Source organism: Rhinoraja longicauda, chromosome 14 (genome assembly GCF_053455715.1).
Source record: "Rhinoraja longicauda isolate Sanriku21f chromosome 14, sRhiLon1.1, whole genome shotgun sequence".
NCBI lineage: Eukaryota > Metazoa > Chordata > Chondrichthyes > Rajiformes > Arhynchobatidae > Rhinoraja > Rhinoraja longicauda.
In genome coordinates, this window is record NC_135966.1 from 14,998,047 (window position 1) to 15,018,878 (window position 20,832).

At 42.8% G+C, this 20,832-nt stretch overlaps 1 protein-coding gene across 1 annotated transcript in view; it reads left to right on the forward strand.

Moving 5' to 3' along the window:
* Positions 1–20,832, forward strand: part of pfdn1 (prefoldin subunit 1) — a 69,091-nt gene that overhangs the window by 10,695 nt on the left and 37,564 nt on the right. The window contains exon 3 of the mRNA XM_078411082.1: positions 8,317–8,401. Within this exon, the coding sequence (XP_078267208.1) occupies positions 8,317–8,401 (85 nt within the window). The remainder of the gene's footprint in view (positions 1–8,316; positions 8,402–20,832) is intronic.

A 20,832-nucleotide genomic window follows, 5' to 3' on the forward strand; every position in this document is an offset into this window, starting at 1 on the left:
ATTGGGCAAAAGGACAGACAAGACATAGGAAGCAATTTATTCGGTGTTATTTATTGAATAATTAATATTATTTTAATATTTCACAATGTGTTCCTATTTTTCAGTTAATTAGGATTGGAATAGTCAAGAACATTTGCTCATTAAATGACAACTACAAAGTGAATGGTGAACAGTCTTAATTTATTAATAGAAAAATTATGATTTTTCTCTTTTGCAATAGTCTGTACTTTCATTTAAAAGGCATAAAATGCAATGGAATATTTGAAATAATAACAGAATCACTTGGTGTTCTAACAGTTACTGAAATCTGGAAATGATCTCTTGGCAGCTTGAGTTCAAGTGAAGGTGCAAAAACAAATATTTTCATTTGTGAATATTAAAATAACAGGAAAACTTTTTTAAAAAACAGGTTGATTCCCTTCTGATAGCACATAGGGTAAAGTTAGTTCTTATCCGTGGTCCTTTGTCAGAATATCTGAAACATAAACACTACCTTCCTTTATTCACTGATGTTTAAGCATTTTTATTTGTATTTTTGTTTAGAAATTGTCATGGCATTAATCAGGTATGTAATGCTTCAGTGAACTGAACTAGTAGTCAGTTAATGAAGCCATGCCATTGAAAATATCTTAATTGACAATTTGTGCTATAATAATAATAATAAACATTTAACATCAACAATGACAAAAAAACACAAAAAAAAACGGAGAGACTGCCGGTGAGCCGCAGCTGCAGAACACAGCCACGCCCATGCACGCTATGCACTTGTCCTGCACCTGACCAGTGTAATATATATTTTCAGGTCATGCACCAAGTCTGAACTTTCTGAACATGAACTGATACATTTTATGAAGATTCATTTAAAGGACTAAGAATCCCATTAATTAAATTAATATATTTTTGTTTATATTTTGGTTATGAATAACAAATTTATCTTTCTTAAAAAACATGTTTTATTGCACGTTAAATATTTTATTTATCCTTGTGATGTTTTCTTGCCTTTTAGTGAGTTCAATTATATTCTTTGTGCATTCTCCATTGCTTCCAGTGTGTCCAAACATCACAAAGGACATCTGCATTGCATTTTTTGATGCATATAAGAACATGTTTTTTATCATAAGGGTCCACACATTCTCGTGAAAGCTGTGTTTTTTATTGTGCAGTACTGAAGTTGGTATTACTTGTTGGTGAGCAAATGTGATGTAAACATACTTAAGGAATATGGTGAATTGTAATGTTCCAGGATATATCTAATGTAGGTCATGATATTTTTCATTGTGCTGAAATAAATATATAAATGGAAGTTGTGTAGCTTGAGGAACTTTTGAAAGGATTATCAGACTCTTGCATGTGTTCTGGTCCCTTTAGATTCAAACTGCTAATGCCCAAATTAGGACACAAAACGTATTATCATTTGTGCTGCTATGTTGACCCCACCTTGTATTTTTGGCTAATTTTATTTCTTTCTACCATATTAAATGTAGTATACTAATGTCCCCACTGACTATGTTTTAATGTTTTCTAAGAACCTTGAAACACTGATGTGCATGTTAGGTGAACCTTTGTTCACTTGTGGGATAGAAGGCAAGTTTCACAACGCCTGTCACTTTGCGGTTAATCAATGAATTGTTGTTAATTAATTGTCTCACATCAAAGAAAGGTTTATCATATGTGGCCTAAGTGAATTGTTTGTCAAATATGCATGACTTTTAATTCCACTTTTTTAAACCACAAATATTCTTCCTATTTATCTTCTCCTTACTAGGCTGTGATCAAAAAGTAACCTGAAATATTTTTTGCCTATTTCTTATAACCACTTGACAAAGTCTGAGAACTGAAATGCTGAGAACTATATTCTGCACTCTGTACCTTCTCCTTTGCTCTATCCACAGTACTTGAGTTTGACTTGATTGTATTTATCTGATACTAGACCAAGTGGACCCGTTGGGCCCATTCCTCGTTGAGGGTGCAGAGGGAAGGGGAGCGGGTCTCAGTGAGTGAGCCCTGGAACCAAAGCCTCTCCTGTATTGGTGTAGCACCCTCAACCCCCCAATCAATCCCCCTTATCCACCCCTCCTCCCCTCACTGACCCACTCCACCCCCCCTGCCCCCACTCCCCACAGCCCTGCCTCCACCCCCCTTCCCCCCTCTCCACCCTATTCCCCCTCCCCCTCCCCTCACCCCCACCTCACCTCTCCCCACCCCCACTCTCCCTGCCCACAACCCACTCTCCTCCCCAGCCCAATCTTCCCTCCTCCCCACCCCCACTCTCCCCCACCCCACCCTGCCCTCCTCCCCAGCCCTACTCTCCCCCCACCCCCACTCTCTCCTCCCCCACCCTCCCACTCTCTCCTCCCCCACCCTCCCACTCTCTCCTCCCCCACCCTCCCACTCTCTCCTCCCCCACCCTCCCACTCTCTCCTCCCCCACCCTCCCACTCTCTCCTCCCCCACCCTCCCACTCTCTCTTCCCCCACCCTCCCACTCTTTCCTCCCCCACCCTCCCACTCTCTCCTCCCCCACCCTCCCACTCTCTCCTCCCCCACCCTCCCACTCTTTCCTCCCCCACCCTCCCAATCTCTCCTCCCCCACCCTCCCACTCTCTCCTCCCCCACCCTCCCACTCTCTCCTCCCCCACCCTCCCACTCTTTCCTCCCCCACCCTCCCAATCTCTCCTCCCCCACCCTCCCACTCTCTCCTCCCCCACTCTCTCCTCCCCCACCCTCCCATTCTCTCCTCCCCCACTCTCACTCTCCCCACCCCCCTTTCCCCACCCCCCTTTCTCCCCACCCCCACTCTCTCCTCCACCCCTCCCCCCCACTCTCCCCTCTTCCCCACCCCCACTCTCTCTTCCCCACCCCCACTCTCTCTTCCCCCTCCCCCGCCCCCACCCTCACTGTCCCCCTTCCCCCACCCCTCCTCCTCCCCACCCCCGCTCTCCCATCCCCACTCTTCCCTCCTCCCCACCCCAGCCTGCCCTCCTCCCCAGCCCCACTCTACCCACCCCCACTCTCTCCCCCCACCCTCCGGCACCCCCTCCCCCTCACTCTCTCCTCCCACATCCCCCCTTCCCCACCACCCCCCCTTTCTCCCTCACCCCACTCTCTCCTCCCCCACCCCCTCGTTCCCCACTCTCTCCTCTCCCCTCCTACCCCCACCCTCCCCTCCACCCACTCGGCCCCCAAGCCCACTCCTCTCCGTGGACCTGTTGGCGGCGAAAGCCACTTACCACTATCCGTGCCTGGAGGGAGGGAGCTCTGGAGTGCGGCGGTCATTGCTGTGGCCTGGAGGAGCTGGGACTACACGAGGCGGACAACGCGGTAGAGGTGGAAGGCGGATAGTGCGGCAGGGCGGCTGTGGGCTGGGACTACGCGAGGCGGACAGCGCGGCAGGAGGCGCGCACAAGATGGTGGAGCGTGAGGAGGAGAGCGGGCGCCATTTTTATGCAATCGCGACGGGGCCGTTGGTGGAAGCGGGAATCGTCGACGCCGCCATCGGTGGAAGCGACCGTTGAAGGAGGAGGGGAAGAAGCTGCCCACTGCGGCTTGCGTGCGGTAATGGTGCGGGGCGCTGGGCCCGGGCGATAGCGGGGACTCGAGGACGCCGTGGGTTGAAGGGACGGAAGGGAAGGATCGGTGGACCATCAGTCCGCCCAACTCCTTCCTGCTCGGAGTGTCACCCGGGTGTGGGAGAGTGGGGAGAGAGGAGAGATGAGAGACTGATCCCGGGCGGTGGCCTCGCTAATGGCATCCATCTTGTTTGGGTGAGTGAGGAGAGAGACCGTGGTGACATCATACGCACAGCACTTTGAAAAATTTGTTTAGAAATCACATTTTTAAACTTTAAAATCTCTAACTTAAAAAAAAAAGACCAATTTAAATAAAACTTGTTTTAAACAGTCGCCAGGAGAGTGGTGATTAAGGTGGCGCTAAAATTGTGGCGCTATGGTTTACCGTTTTGGCTGCAGGTGCACATGTCCACAACCAAATTTCAAAATCTCAGAGACATATATACATACAAATATATACAAAATGCTGGAGTAACTCAGCAGGTCAAGCAGCATCTCGGGAGAGAAGGAATGGGTGACGTTTCGGGTCTCGACTTTGCAGGCTCAGAAAGTGTGCTCTTGTTCCAATATGCTGCTTCACATTCTAATCAATTTACATTACTCCTTTTAGATTTTCATTGCATGCATCATTTTCTGAACAACAATTTGAGTAGTGTGTTATTCATTGCATTTCTTTGGATGTCAGACGACCATGGCGATTTGCACATCCATTTTCTTTCCCTTTGTGTGAAAATGTCGGTGTACTCTAGCACTTTATTTTTCCTGGTGTGCATTATATAGGATCTTGCTGTTTTCAGCAATATCTCAGCCAGGAATGAGAAATTGTAATCTCTAAGACATTATAATTCATCGAAGAGTATACTATTTTTAGGGGATTGAGGTGAATGCTGAGAGGAGGCTGATCGAACTAGGGGCCAGTGTTTCAGACCAAGCGCAGCACAGAGGAACAGCGAGTAGAACCATTGCCTCACAGCACCAGAGAACTGAGTTCAATCATGCCTCATCGTGCTATATGTGTGAAGTTTGCACGTTCTTCCTATGAGTGTATTAGTTTCCTGTGGGTGTTCCAATTTTCCCACCACGTTCCACAAGCTAATTGACCAGTTAATTTGCAGGTTAATTGACCACAGTAAATTGACAAAAAAAAGGTGAGTAGTAGAACCTCGGAGGAGTTAGTGATAGAATCATACAACATGGAAATGGGTCCTTTGGCCCAAAATGTCCATGCCGACCAAGATGCCCCATTTATCCATATTTGGTCCATATCTCTCTAAAACCTTTCTATAGGTACATGTCAACGTATCATTTAAACGTTATTGCATCTGCCTCAACCACCTCCTCTAGCAGTTCATTCCATATCCTCATCACTTTTGGAGTGAAAAAGTTGTCCCTTTGGTTCCGATTAAATATTTCCCCTCGCACCTTAAACCTACATCCTCTGGTTCTTGATTCCCCTGCCCTGGGTTAGAGACTGGGTAAGCATTCACCCTATCAATTCCCCTTGTGATCTTATACACTTCTATAAGATCACCCTTCATCCTCCTTCACTCCAAAAAGAAAGTCCTAGCCTGCTGAACCTATCCCTATAGCTCAAGCTCTCGAGTCCTGGCAACGTCCTCATAAATCTTCTCTGCACTTTATTCCAGCTTTATGACATCTTTCCTATAGCAGGGTGACCAAAACTTAACACAATACTCTAAATACAACCTCGCCAATGCCTCATATAACTATATCAGAACATCCTAACTACTGTACTCAATATCCTGACTGATGAAGGCCAATGTACCAAAAGCTTTTTTTACCATCCCGTGACACCACTTTCAGGGAACTGCACCTGTACTCTCAGATCCCTCTGCTCTACAACACTTCCTAGGGCCCTAGCATTCACTGTGATGGTCCTACCCTGGTTTGACTTCCCCAAAACGGCTCGCACATCTGGATTGAACTCCATTAGCCATTCTTCAGATCACTTGCCCAGCTGATCAAGATCCTATTATTATTTTTGGTAAACTTCACTTCACTACCACTTACTTTAGTATCATCTCAAACTTTCTAATTATGCCTTGTATATTCTCCTCTAAATCTTTAATATAAACCACAAATGGCAATGGGCTCGGCACTAATCCCTGAGGCACACCACAAGTCACAGGCCTCGAGTCTCAAAAATAACTTTCCGCCACCACCCTCGGCTTCCTTCCATGAAGTAAATTCTGTATCAGGCAGCTAGCTCTCCCTGGATGCCATGCTATGTAAAGAGTTGTTGAGAATGTGGGAGAATAAAGAAAATCTGACTAATATAGGATTGAGGTAAACAGGTAATTAATGGTTGGTGCTGATTTGTGGGCTTAAGGGACTGTTGCTGTTATGTATCTCTCTATTACATTATATTTTACCCTCTCATTTGCCAATAATTCTGAAACTGGCTAAGTTTTCAATATGAAATCTAATTTTTGTCATGGTGAAGGCAAATACTTTTGCTTCTACCTTGGAGAAAATATCCAAGGGATGTTGGTTCATTATTTAAGATATTATTTGACAACCAGACCAAGTGGACTCATTGGGCCCATACCTCTCCTGCATTGGTGCAGCACCCTCTCCTCCCCCTCCCCCTCCCCCCTCCCTTTCCCCTCCCCCTCCCCTTCCCCCCTCCCCTTCCCCTCCCCCCCTTCCCCTCCCCCCTTCCCCTCCCCCCTTCCCCATCCCCCTTCCCCTCCCCCCTCCACCTCCCCCTCCACCTCCCCCCTCCACCTCCCCCCTCAATGTGGATCATAAAGAGAATGGTCCTGGATTCTGGGTGGATTTGAGTCGGGGAACTTTGCTGTGAGATGAAAGGGCATTGACAAAGCAGTTTATGGGCATGTGAGCATTGAAATGGATTTTCAGGATTGGGATCTTGCATAGTCTGGGATCCAACAAGATTAGAAAGACTCAAGATCATAACATTGTTTGGGATGGCTAAATACTGGGAATATTTACAAGAAGCAGGGTCGAGAAGTATTGTTGGGAAAGGTATGCTGGAGTATGGGAATCAAAATGCCAGAGACTTATTGGATAAGAAAAATCAATAGCAAAGTACAATAGAAATAGTGAGTATGTTACCCATGTACATGGAAGATTTCAAACTTATATGTCCTTCCAGAATATATGACAAATGAACAGAAGTGGACATTAAACAAAAACAAATACAATTCTGGTTCAGTTGGCAGAATTTCTGGCTTATGTGTATTTAGTATCACAGCAAAATAGATTGCCATCAAAGTTGAAAGCACCGTGTTGCAGAGTGGTGATAAGTATACTTGTATCTGGCAATGTGCCAGTAGATTCTGAATCACTTGACTCATCTTGCATGATGACCATATTTTGTTAGTGATACTGAAATTCTTGCAGACTGTAATACAATCCTCTTTAATGCAACACCCATTTTATTTTTTAAATAAACTTGCATGAACAAATTAAATACAATAAGCTTACGTTTTATCCCTGTCTTCTGTGATAAGTTGAATTAGGTTTAAAAGTTTAAGCTTTTTAATTTTCCTTTATTGTATTTTTGGAGGACATCCAACAACTGCAGTAATATTTTTGAGCTGTTTCCAAACCTAAATTAGTATTCCATATTTTATTCAGAGTAGACTGCAAAACTAGGCTTACATAAGGTCTGCATATTGCTCTTGTCATGTGCATCTATGTACGTATGACTGAGCCATATAGACCAGGAAGATTTGGGGTTCAGTCATACAGATACTCTGAATTAGCAGATGGAGATTAGTTGGTCTTAATGTCACTGTGATCAGAGAAATGTCAGGCAAGTTTTCTACACTTGATTACAATGCTATGATTTATAGTTTAAAAAAAATAACATGGTGGTACTATTGTAGGACAAGATCAGGCTTGACGGTAATGTCCCACAGTTTAACAAATTGATATTCATTATCTACAAATCAAGAACAGCATGAAAATGTTAAATATATATATATTTAATATATATATTTAATGTTTAATTTGTTTTTTTTAGAATATTGGTTCTGTGCAATGTTACCCATGAAATCTTTACCTTGAAGAGTATGAGGAAGTGGTATAATAAAATTTAATATCACTTTTAATTTATACCTGCCTACTTCTATAGCCGTGAATTTCGTATCCCGGTTTCTCTATGACCTATGTAACAAAATAGATTTTGAGAGCTTTTCATTTTGGATGAATGTGTGAAAACGTAAACTTTTCAAGCTTTTCTTTATAAAAAAAATCTTAATGTAAGATAAATTTGCTAAGAACTTCAGACTGTTGATTAAAATCCAAAAGTGATTCAGGTAATGTGTCTAGGACCACAATATTAAACAGTCTTTCCAGTAAGTCCAAGACAGCATTTCCTGCAAACTGCAGGGTTTAATTAAAAAAGCCACAAAAAAATTAAAGATCCTATGCCTTGTTAAACAGCTGCAGACCCATACTGAGTGCATACCATGAATTACCTCCCACTGGCTCTGTCCAGAATAAGGCTGATGATTTTTGGTTGATTTTACATTTGCCTTTCAGTTCTTTTTCATATTGTTGCAATTAAATCCTTTCATACCTCTTGGACATATGATGCAATATAATAGTAGATGAGCATGGATATGTATACTTAAAAAATATATAAAATTGTATTTAATTTCTATGCATTGATTCTTTGGAGGAAAAATGTTGACATTTAGCTTGGGCTTTAAAATTGATCCTTGCAGCAATTTTTTTTAATATGTTTTTAATTTTTAGGTTTATCCTGCAACCAAAAGTCGTAATTCACAATCAGCTCCTTGAGAAACAAAAAATAGCAGAAGAAAAAATCAAGGAACTTGAGGTGAGTGCTCATCATTCATGAAACTGAAGAGTGTTGAACCAGAATTTTCATCCTAAAACACATGAATTGCTATTTTGCAATGACTTTATCCTTGTAAAGCTATGCTGTATATCAAAGATAGATACAAAAAGCTGGAGTAACTCGGTGGGACAGGCAGCAACTCTGGAGAGAAAGAATGGGTGACGTTTCGGGTCAGGACTCTTCTTCAGACTGAAAGTCGAGGAAAAGGAAAATGGCAGATATAGATGATGATGGAGAGCAAGGGGTTTCAAACTACCGGCCCGCGGGCCACACCCGGCCCGTGAAGCGGTCCAATCCGGCCGGCTGAATGATTTGGGGGAAAAAAAGTATATTCGTGACCGTTTATTATGTATCTATACGGCAGCTGCTCTCTCTCGCCGCTCTCTTTCCCTCGCTAGTCTCTCTCCTGGGACAGGCCTTGCGGTGACGCGGGCGGGAAGGGGCCGGCGCTGGGGAAGGTGGGGAGTTTCAGCATTGTTGTGGACACCAGAAGTGCCTGGGCTGCTGCCACAGAGACCGCCACCATGTATCTGAGACCCAGGTGAGTGCGTGGATAGAGGCTGATGGGAAGTTGCCGCACTGTCAATGGGGCTGCAGCCAGCGATCCAAAATCTGAGCTGCTCTCCAGGGTGGAGGCTCTGGGTTTGGGTTAAGGTTAGGTGGGATGTGAAGATGCGCTGGTAGTTATGCGGGAATAGGGATGAGAGGGCGGCACGGTGGCGCAGCGGTAGAGTTGCTGCCTTACAGCGAATGCAGCGCCGGAGACTCAGGTTCGATCCTGACTACGGGCGCCGTCTGTACGGAGTTTGTACGTTCTCCCCGTGACCTGCGTGGGTTTTCTCCGAGATCTTCGGTTTCCTCCCACACTCCAAAGACGTACAGGTATGTAGGTTAATTGGCTGGGCAAATGTAAAAATTATCCCTAGTGGGTGTAGGATAGTGTTAATGTGCGGGGATCGCTGGGCGGCGCGGACCCGGTGGGCCGAAGGGCCTGTTTCTGCGCTGTATCTCTAAATCTAAATCTAAAAGAAGCAAGAAGGTGGTGGTAAAGGAAGGGGAGGGGGAGCAGATGAGGGAGGGGAGGGCTTTTAGGGATGAGGAAGGGAAGAGAGGGTGTCGAGGGAGGGAAGTGGGGGAGTAGGTGGTATAGAAAGGAAGTAGGGAGGAAGGGGGTGAGGAAGGGAGCAGATGAGAGCAGGAATGGTATTTAGAGGTGAGGGAAGGGAGGGGTTTTTAGGGATGAGGTAAGGAAAGAGAGAGGATGAAGTAAGGGAGAGGAGTGGGGGAGTAGTTGGAAGGAAATGAAGTGGGGATGTGAGAAGGGATAAGCTGAGGAATGGGAGAGGGCAGGTGAGGGAGAAGGCGAGGATAGAGAAGGACATGAGGTGAGGGGAGAGGATGTGAGGAGAAGGAAGAAAGACAGGAGAAGAATGGGGAGCGGGGCATTCAGGTGAGATGATGGACAGACCATCTTTCACCATGCCAGGTAGCTGCTGTTTGGCTGTTCACCACCCAGCCAGCCCATTGTGGGCAAAACATAAACACTGTCGGAAGACTATAAGACAGGGGAACAGAATTAGGCCATTTAGCCCATCAAGTCTACTTTGCCATTCAACCATGGCTGATCTATTTTCTCTCAACCACATTATTTGTCGTCTTTCTCCCTGTAACCTAATCAAGACCTCAAAGATACTCAATGTCTTGGCCTCCACCGCTGTCTGTAGCAATGAATTCCACAGATTCACCACCCATTCCTCCTCATCTCCATTTTCAATGTGTGACCTTTTAATCTGATGCTGTGACTTCTGGTCCTGGACTCTCCTAGTACTGGAAACATTATTTCCACATCCACTCTATCTAGGGCCTAGATACCAATCATAAAAGTAATGCTTGTGAGGCAATCTTCTTCATAAGAAACACAATTTGTAAAGTGAAACACTTTGTAGTTAGAGCAGAGACTGAGACACATGAGAGCAGGTTGAAAAAACGATGGCAACGAAAGCTGTGGCAGCACGCACACGTGCCTGCACAACTGATTCGGCCCGCAGGAAGTCGCATTTTGCCCATTCTGGCCCGTAACCACCCTGTTTGACAACCCTGATGTAGAGAGATATAGACCAATGAAAGATAGACAATAGACAATAGGTGCAGGAGGAGGCCATTCGGCCCTTCGAGCCAGCACCGCCAATCAATGTGATCATGGCTGATCATTCTCAATCAGTACCCCGTTCCTGCCTTCTCCCCATACCCCCTGACTCCGCTATCCTTAAGAGCTCTATCTAGCTCTCTCTTGAATGCATTCAGAGAATTGGCCTCTACTGCCTTCTGAGGCAGAGAATTCCACAGATTCACAACTCTCTGTCTGAAAAAGTTTTTCCTCATCTCAGTTCTAAATGGCCTACCCCTTATTCTTAAACTGTGGCCCCTGGTTCTGGACTCCCCCAACATTGGGAACATGTTTCCTGCCTCTAACGTGTCCAACCCCTTAATAATCTTATACGTTTCGATAAGATCTCCTCTCATCCTTCTATGCAAAAAAGTAACGGTGGTAAAGGAAACAGGCCATTGGTAGCTGTTTGTTGGGTGAAAATGAGAAGCTGGTGCGACTTGGGTGGGGGAGGGATGGAGAGAGAGGGAATGGCAGGGTTACTTGAAGTTAGAGAAATCAATATCATACCATTGGTTTGAAAGCTGCCCAAGCAATATATGACATAATGTTCCCCCAATTTGCATTTGGCCTCACTCTGACAATGAAGGAGGCCTAGGACAGAAAGGTCAGTGGGAATGAGAAGGAGAATGAAAGTGTTTAGCAACCGGGAGATCAGGTTGGTCCAGGCGGACTGAGCGAGGGTGTTCAGCGAAACGATCACCCAGTCCACATTTAGTCTCGCTGATGTATAGAAACATAGAAAATAGGTGCAGGAGTAGGCCATTCGGCCCTTCGAGCCTGCACCGCCATTCAATATGATCATGGCTGATCATCCAGCTCAGTAGCCTGTACCTGCCTTCTCTTCATACCCCCTGATCCCTTTAGCAAAAAGGGCCACATCTAACTCCCTCTTAAATATAGCCAATGAACTGGCCTCAACTACCTTCTGTGGCAGAGAATTCCACAGACTCACCACTCTCTGTGTGAAGAAATGTTTTCTCATCTCGGTCCTAAAAGACTTCCCCCTTATCCTTAAGCTGTGACCCCTGGTTCTGGACTCCCCCAACATCGGGAACAATCTTCCCGCATCTAGCCTCTCCAGCCCCTTAAGAATTTTATATGTTTCTATAAGATCCCCCCTCAGTCTTCTAAGTATGAGTCCACATCTTGAACAACAGATACAGTAGATGAGGTTGGAGGAGGTGCTAGTGAACCTCTGCCTAACCTGAAAGGACTGTCGGGTCCCTGAACTCCAGCAAGGCTATTCTCATCCAGGACGAACCACCTCATTTGATTGACTTTTCATCAATCACCTTGATCATTGATTCCCTCCTCTACTGGTGACAATGGATGCAATGTTGCTTAAAATGCTCTGCAGCAGCTTGCCAAACTTCTATAACACCTTCCAAAGATGTTGTCTGCCATCTGGAAGGACAACGGAAGAAGGTGAATATGCGCCTCTCAATTTCATAATCCTCCAATAGACTTGGAAATATATTACATTTCTTCATTGTCACATGGTCAAAATCCTAGAACTTGTGGCTTAATAGCGCTGGGAGTTAATGTCCTCAAAAACATCATGCATAGTGTAGGAAACAGCCATTACACATAGTATGTGGCTCATCATCACCTTCTTGTCAGCAATTTTTACTTGGAATTAAACGTATCAGTTATGCACACAAAAACTGTCAATGCAAAAAATAGATTATTTATTAATTTGATCATGAAATCATATTTAAAACATGTTGGAGTATTTCCATGGTGTTCTGGGACGCTAGAACCAACTGTTGAGCCTTCCCGAGGTGTCGTGGGCCTAACTCTAGATGCTGTTTTTTGCATACAGAGTTATTTATTGTCGTGAGCATGTTGGTATATTTAGCTGGATAGTTAGATAATACTTTGGCGTTGGGCTTGGTTTTCTTAGTTGTGTGTTTATCCTGGAGTTATAGCACAAGTATTTTGTGTTTTAATTGTAACTCCTTTCTACTTTCTTTTAAGATGATCCCCTAGAATAAACTGTTTTGATCATCTGCCCAAATGTCATATTTTGTGGCTGAGTATCAAATTTCCCATTTGATAATATTTCTGTGAATTGCCTTGGGATGTATTTGCAATGTTGAATGTGTTGTATAAAGTTGTTTTGAATAAAATATTCAAAGAAAAGATCATTTTTCCCCAAATTCTGGTCAGTATTAATCCCTCAACTAATGTAATTAATAAACCAATGTTTAACACTCGCGATTTTGAGAATTTGGCATGATTTGTGTTTACGACAGTATTTTAAGAATATTAAGGTTATCTTTTCCCTTTTGAACCACAAACCACTCTAATAAAGTCTCTCTTTCAGCCTTTTTTTAAATTTGCTTTCAATATTTAAGCCATTGTCTCTTCTCACATCTCATATAACTAATCTTTGATGTCAGTTTCATTGTCACTTTCCATATTTTCTTTGAAGTCGTAATTTACCCAGTGTTGTGCAGTGATGAGAAATGCCACAATATATTATTAATGGAGGACTTGTGCTATCCAGATATAGACAGAGAGCAGGGACATAAATGGCAAAGAGGAGGTGGCGGAGAGGTTTATTGTCAGAATAACTTTTTTAAACAATGCACTTCTGGCCAAATGTCAAGGATGGCAATATTAGTAGTTCTGGGAAATGCCAGCTCGAACAAGTATTGGCAGCGGAATATCTGGGAAGCAGAGTTTTATGTCAAACAGCTTAGAAGAGCTATAGAGAAGGATAGGGAACACTCAAGGATAAAAAATAATGTCTAAAAATATATTTATTCGGGAAGTATCAATGTTAATGGGATGAAAACCTAACTCGCCTTGTAAGCGATGGGAAACTTCAGACATTTCAGTTGTAACCTTGGCCATGTTACAAAATTACAGCTGGAGACCCCTAGATGACCAAGGTGGCAAAGAATAAAACCAAACAGAGAAAAAAAACCATATGACTGCTGCCATGTTGATGATACGTGAAGTCAATGTGATGATAAATGCAGAGGGGAACGAAAATAAGAAAATCAAAGAAAAATAATAACAAACATGAAAGGGTATACAAAGTATATCCAAAAATATTCTATAGAGATATGAAAAGGAAAATAGTGGCAATCGGAGAGATTGGGCTGATAATAGTTTAAAAAAAGAAATCTATTCATGGGGAAAGAGGATGTGGTTGAGAATACAATAGAAGAAACTACGCAGAGTCTCTTTCTGGATAGGCTCACAACTAATCAAGAGTGGGTTCTAGAAATGTTGGCTTCACTTAGTGATCAAATCACTAGATCCAGGTGGGTGCACGTGTGGGAACTAAGTCAAGAAACTGCTCAGCCACTGTCCATGATCTTCCAAGCATGTATAGATTTGGAATAAAAACGAAAAATGATGGAAAAACTCAGCAAATCAAGCAGCATCTGTGCAAAGAGAAACTGAGTTAACATTTTGGGTCAGAAACTTCATTGGGTACAATAAAGATACATTTAAGTTGCAGAGAAGATGATGGGGGTAATGGATAGGAATAAAGGAATTTCTATAAGAGATGAGACCAAATCCAGAGGAACAATGAGAGTTTTATTATGCTTTATTTGTGTTATAGCGATTGGCGGGGCTCTGGGATAGCAGGTCAGGTTGTACTAATGGAGAGAAAAGTCAAGTCAAAATTGCATGTGGATAGCTGGATGAAGTAGTCAGTTTTAATACATACCGAGGAAGCCAATTCCCCAAAGTTGGAAAAACAGATAAGAGCATGAGAGGCTGCAAAATGCCCAGATGAAAGATGATGCATCGTTCCTCAAGCTTTTGAATGACCTCATGACTGAGCCTTCACAACCCTCAGTGCCAGAGAATTCCAAAGATACTTCATGAACTATTTTGAAGAAATCTCACCTCAACTCAGTCCCACATATCCTATCCCCATTCTGTGGTTATAATGTCCTGTATCTAGTTTCTAAGTTCCCCTGCAAAGGGAAAAATCAGCCATCAAGCCCTGTAAAAAAGCTTTAAATTTCATCAACATCTCCTCCCATTTTTCTAAACTCCAGAGAATATAGACCTCGTCCACTCCATCTCTCATTTGGAAAGCCTGCCACCTCTGTAACCAATCTAGTGCATTACTGCACCACCTCCATGAGAATATTCTTTTGGGTTAAGGAGACTAAAACTTCATACAATACTTCAGGCGTGATCTTACTAAGACCCTATTTCATTGGTTTTCCTCTGTACTCATCCACTTATTGCACATATATGTTTCAGCTTTCAGCACTTTATGTACAAGCATACATACCCAGGTACCTTTGAATATTAGCATATTCATGACCATTATGGCAGTCCAGATAAAGGGTCCAAATTCAAAACAGGACTTTTCATTTCTCTCCAGGGATGCTTCCTGACCCACTGAGTTCCTCCAGAAGATTGTTAGTTGCTCCATATTCTAGCATCAGCAATTTCGTGCTTCTTCATTTTACTACCCCACTGCAAATTTTCTGGTCTAGATGAAGGGTCCCAACCAGAAATGTTGACTGTTCGCATTACTCCACTGCCTTATCCACTGAGTTCTGCCAGCAGATTATTTGTGACTCCGATTCCAACATCTACAGTCTCCCATGTCTCCATTATTCAATCTTGTTTTGAAAACATATTCTGCTTTTCCGTTTTGTGCACTAAAATGGGAAACAATTAATTTCACACTTATATCATTGCTGCAATGTAGCAATATGTAGCCAACTTTCAGTATGGGTTGATAGTTGCAAGTAATGTTCATATTTTGAGCGCCAAACAAAGACCTCCACCTCAACAGTCTTCCACCAAATTAACATGGACCTGACAGACTGAATGGTTTCCTTCCAGGCAGTTGTTCTTCGCTGATTCTGTGCATAATTAGAATGACGCCATTTAGCCCCTTGAACCAGTTCTGCCTTTCAAGAGATCGTAGATAATTGGTGACCTAAATCAACAAATGTTTCTGTTACTTCCTTTAGTAAACAAAAATCTTTGATATTAACGCTGGACCTTACATCAATTGTTGACTGTAGAAGAAAAGCTTCAACTATCATCCTTTCATATATAAGTGCTTCCTAACTTAATTCCTGAATTCCTTAATTCTTGAAAGGCCTTGCTCTAAGTTTTAAATGAAACACCCACTCCACCTAACCAAAGGAAGTAGTTTCTCTCATCATTTTAGTCCCCCTCACATCCTGAAAACTTAAATCAAATCACCCATTCCAAATTTAAGTCTAATGGAATTCAATAATGGTTTTTTTTTCTTGTAATTTGAAGCAGGAAACCCACATCATTCTGGTAAATCTACACTGCACATTCCAACTTCAACTCATTCTACCAAAGATCTAGTACTTGGAACTGTTCATGGCAATGCATGACCAGACTTTACATAGCTAATGTGTAACTTCTACCACTTCGTGTTCCTGTTCTTTGAAGCTTCTTGGTATGGCAGAGCTTATGTCGGTCTTTGTGACCCATGTTATTTTTTTCTAATTGTATTTCCCAGATCTTTCTCTCTCTCTAACAATACTGAGTTCGAGTAGCTGAACATCTGTACTTTTATAATCTCTCTCCAGTGTCATGTCCTACACCAATGCAGTTCATCTCAGTAGGTTTTTATACTTTCCTATTTTCATCCTTTACGGAGATTCTTTCAGGTGGGATCTATTCCGTTGTTGTGATTTGTAGTCCTTTTTAACTCTAAAGATGGTGTGGCATTTTTGGGCACCAAATTTTCAACAAAGGTTAACAGTTTAATTATGGGAGACTAGTTAAACATACTATTTGCTTCAAATTTCATTTAATTTGACTGTCAATTAACTTGGCTAAAATATATTGACTTTTGACAAAAAAAATTATCCACTGACTTGGCCTCCACAGTCCCAAAAAATCAGTGGATATTTTTAATGCAGAGATAGATAGATTCTTGATTAGTACAGGTGTCAGATATTGTGGGGAGAGGACAGGGGAATGGGGTTAGGAGGGAAAGATAGACAAGCCATGATTGAATGGCGGAGTATTGATGGGCCGAATGGCTTAATTCTACCCCCATCCCTTATGACATAACTTGCTAGTGTTTTTATTGCTTGGAGGTGTCATGAATGTTTAGTGGCATTCTAACATTTTCCAGTTTGTTTCATTGAAAAATTGTAATTGTGATGATACGAACTCTTCAGACTGAAGACCTGAAACGTTACCCATTCCTTCTTTCCAGAGATGCTGTTTGTCCCGCTGAGTTACTCCAGGATTTTGTGTCTATCTTTGGTTTAAACCAGCATCTGCAGTTCCTTGCTACACAGTTCATTTGATTAGCTACTTAATTCTTTTCTGTTTACGTTTTAATATCTGGCACAGAGGGTAAAATATTTATGCTATATTATGATCAAAAGGTGCAAATAATTAGTTATGGGACAGCTCTGTTCCAGCAAGGCAATTGTCATGATTTAATTCCATTGTGAATTTTGTGGTTGCCATATTGCAAATCATTATTTACATTGAAAACATTAAAGTGACTCATTTTTGTATTCATTCAGAAAAGATTGATTCCAAAACTCTGTCTGTGAGGTTCAGTGATGTGGTTTGTAATTTATACATCCATTTCTGTAAACATGATCTGTAGTTTAGACACACCACATCGTATGGTAAGCAGAAACCAGCATCCTGTCAGAGGAAATTCTGTTGCAATGACAGAACGGCTTTTCAAATTTGAGAACAGAATTGTACAGCTGTGTGCATTTATTTTGTAACATCATCCAAAGAGTTGTAATATCCTGAGTTACTACACATACCCACAGTTATTACACGTATTTACCTATATGTACTTAAACTTGCAATTAAATAATTCGCCTACAATTTAAAACAAATGGAGATTCATGATCCCATCTATAGTTTGAATAGTATGTATTGCTGGATTTGGATATCTTCTAACTGTTTAGAGTGGTGAAGATCTGCGCTTGGAGAAATTCAGTAACTACATATAAATTGGGAATCCATTTTAAAGCGTATTTCATGACCAGATTGTTCCTGTGCTCAATCTGCTATCATTTACCATCATCTACCATCTATTTATAAATGAAACACCAATACTTGTGTTGTAGCCAGCAAAAGACAAAAGTACTGGAGTAACTAGGCAGCATCTCTGGAGAACATGTGCTGGATGAACATCTTTCAAACCTCTGCATTTCCCCCCCCAACTAACTATTTGCCCTTTGGTTCAGAAGCACAAACAACCTCTGTGCTGGTCATTCCTTGTAGAATAATAGTTGGAGTATACTCATTGAGTAATGGATTGTGGTGCATTTATTCCTTTACGCAGTTGTTGGAGTCCACAAGGAGTCCAATAGCCAAGAGTCTTGATTACACTCGGTATCAAGAGGGAAAAAGCTATTTATTTCAATATTTTTGTTTCTTGGTGTTTTTAATGTCTTTCTTTAAATGCTGTAATTTTTTTATATTTAATGTGTGGGGTCTGAGGAATGTAGTGCGTGAGGTCAAGTTACCATAGCTCACTCCCCAACGTCTGAATATGGGGCATTCGTGAAATTGGCCGTCTGCATCTGTGGCGGGTAAATTCAGGTGGAAGGCCACGTGTGATTATTTCTGCCACATTTTGTTATTTTTTACATCCTGTAAACTGGTTGCAGTAAAGGAAGGGTTTAAAAGTCTTTGTGAATATGGATCAAACCTTTAAAGATTTGTCTACATTTTGAAAACACTTAGTGTAGTGGAAAACACAATGGTAGAGATGAATTACTGTCATCAAATGTATTAGAAAATCATCTTTCTGAGTTTGAGTCTGCAATTGACAAATAAGTTTGTTTAAGTTTACGTTTATTGGCCAAGTACAAGGAATGTGCCTTGGTGCTCCATACATACAGTAAACAATTAGGAATAAAGCATAAAACGTTAAAACATTAAGAATAAAACATTATAGTTTAAACATGTGAATGAAATAAACCAGAGCAAAAAGAGGTTACATACTTTTGGTTATTGAATAGAGCTACTACTCGTGGAAAAAAGCTGTTTTTATGTCTGGCTGGATCACAGCCAACAACCTTCTCAGCTGATCGAACGATTTGTTGCAGCCTCCGGATGTCCTGCTTGGTGGCTGAGCCAAACCAAACCATGATGGAGAAGGGGAGGACAGACTCAACGATGACAGTATTGAATTGGACCATCATTGCCTGTGGCAGATTGTGTTTCCTCAGCTGCCGCAGGAAGTACATCCTCTGTTGGGCCTTTTTGACTGTGGAGTCGATGGTGGCCTCCCATTTAAGGTCCCTGGAGATGATGGTTCCAAGGAACTTAAATGACTCCACATATGTAACTGTGGTGTTGTTGATGGTGAGTGGGGGGAGGGGAGGGGGAGCTCTCCTAAAGTCCACAATCAATTCCACTGTCTTAAGAGTATTGAGCTCCAGGTTGTTGCGATGGCACCAGGATGTCAGCTGTGTCACTTCGTGTCTGTAGGCAGATTCTTCCCCATCCTGGATCAGTCCAATCAGGGTTGTGTCATCCGCAAACTTGAGAAGCTTGACTGAGGAGTCTGTGAAGGCATAGTCATTGGTGGAGAGAGAGTAAAAGAGAGGGGAGAGTATGCAGCCCTGCGGTGCTCCTATGCTGAGCGTCTGCAGGTCCGAGATGTGCTTTCCCAGCCTCACATGCTGCTTCCTGTCTGTCAGGAAGTTGATGATCCACTGACAGAGGGGTTCAGGCACAGTCAGCTGGTAGAGTTTGGAGTGTAATAGCTCTGGTACAATGGTGTTAAATGCAGAGCTAAAATCCACAAACAAAATCCTTGCATAGGTCCCCTGGCGGTCCAGGTGCTGGAGGATGAAGTGGAGGCCTAGGTTAACTGCATCATCCACCGATCTATTAGCCGGTATGTAAACTGCAGAGGGTCTAGCAGATATTTTTCAGCTGGGCCAGCACAAGTCTTTCAAAGGTTTTCATGATTACAGAGGTCAGTGCGACAGGCCTGTAGCCATTAAGACCAGTGATCCTTGACTTTTTGGGTACAGGGACAATAGTGGAGGAGGCATGGACAGTACAGGTTTGCAGGGACTGGTTGAAAATGTCTGTGTAGACCGGTGCCAGTCGTTCAGCACAGAGCTTGAGGGTGAGGGAAACATTGTCCGGTCCAGGAGATTGCCGGCTTTTCTGTCTTCTGAATAGCCTCTCCATCTCCTTAATTTCTATTGTTGGAGGTGGAGAAGTGGCCAGACTGATGTTGGGCAGCAAGGAGGGGGTGGGTAGTGGACGAGGGCCCAGTTTTTTCAGACTGGAGTCAGGTTGTGAGTCGGTGTGAAGTGGTGATTGGGGAGGCGGGGGGAGGGGGCTGCAGGGTTATGCTTCTGTTTATCGAACCTGCAGTAGAACTCATTCAGGTCGTTGGTCAGCTGACGATTGTCCAAGGAGCGGGGGGTTTTCCTCTTGTAGCTGATAATTTCTTGCAAGCCCTTCCAAACTGAAGAAGAGTCATTAGCTGAGAACTTGCTCCTCAGCCTCTCAGAGTACCTTTCCTTGGCAGCTCTGATTCCTCTTCTCAGCTTGTATTTGGCCAGCCTGTGGAGGTCTGCATCCCCACTCCTGAAGGCCTCATCTTTAGACTGGTGGAGCTATATTGAGTTCTGCTGTAAACCAGGGCTTGTCGTTGTTGAACCAGATCGGGTCTTAGTAGGAATGCAACTGTCCTCACAAAAGCTGACATTGGATGTCACAGTGTGAATAAGAACATTGTTTTCAGTTTATCTCCAAATGATGTATCGGATGCTTAATTAGCTTTATTCATTTACTCCTATAATTGATAATATGGCAAACTGTGTTCTACAACTTTATAAATACTGTTTGGTATCTTAATTTAATGGTTAAGTCACTGTCTAACACTGCAATTATTTGAAGACCGTAGAAGTGATTCGGGATCCTGATACAGTGACTGGCTTGGTGCACACAGTTTTTTCTGTGTGAAGCTATGCTGGGCACTTGATTTGGCAGACGTATGCAGAATAAATTACTAAAAATAATCTCCTTTGCGGGGGCTTTAGGCTTGCAGTGGTTACTGATGTAATGCATTGAATGTAGTTCTTTGCAAAAGGGCAGAGGGGAAATAAAACATTTCTGGTAGGAGTGGCATTCCTTTAAACTGCTGACGCATTCAGCTGTTTGTATCTATTGCTTCCAATAGCTTGGACCCAGAATGTCTTCTCCCACTGATTTCTTTCAAAAGTGAACAAAGCTGCATCTGTAACTGCCTGGAATA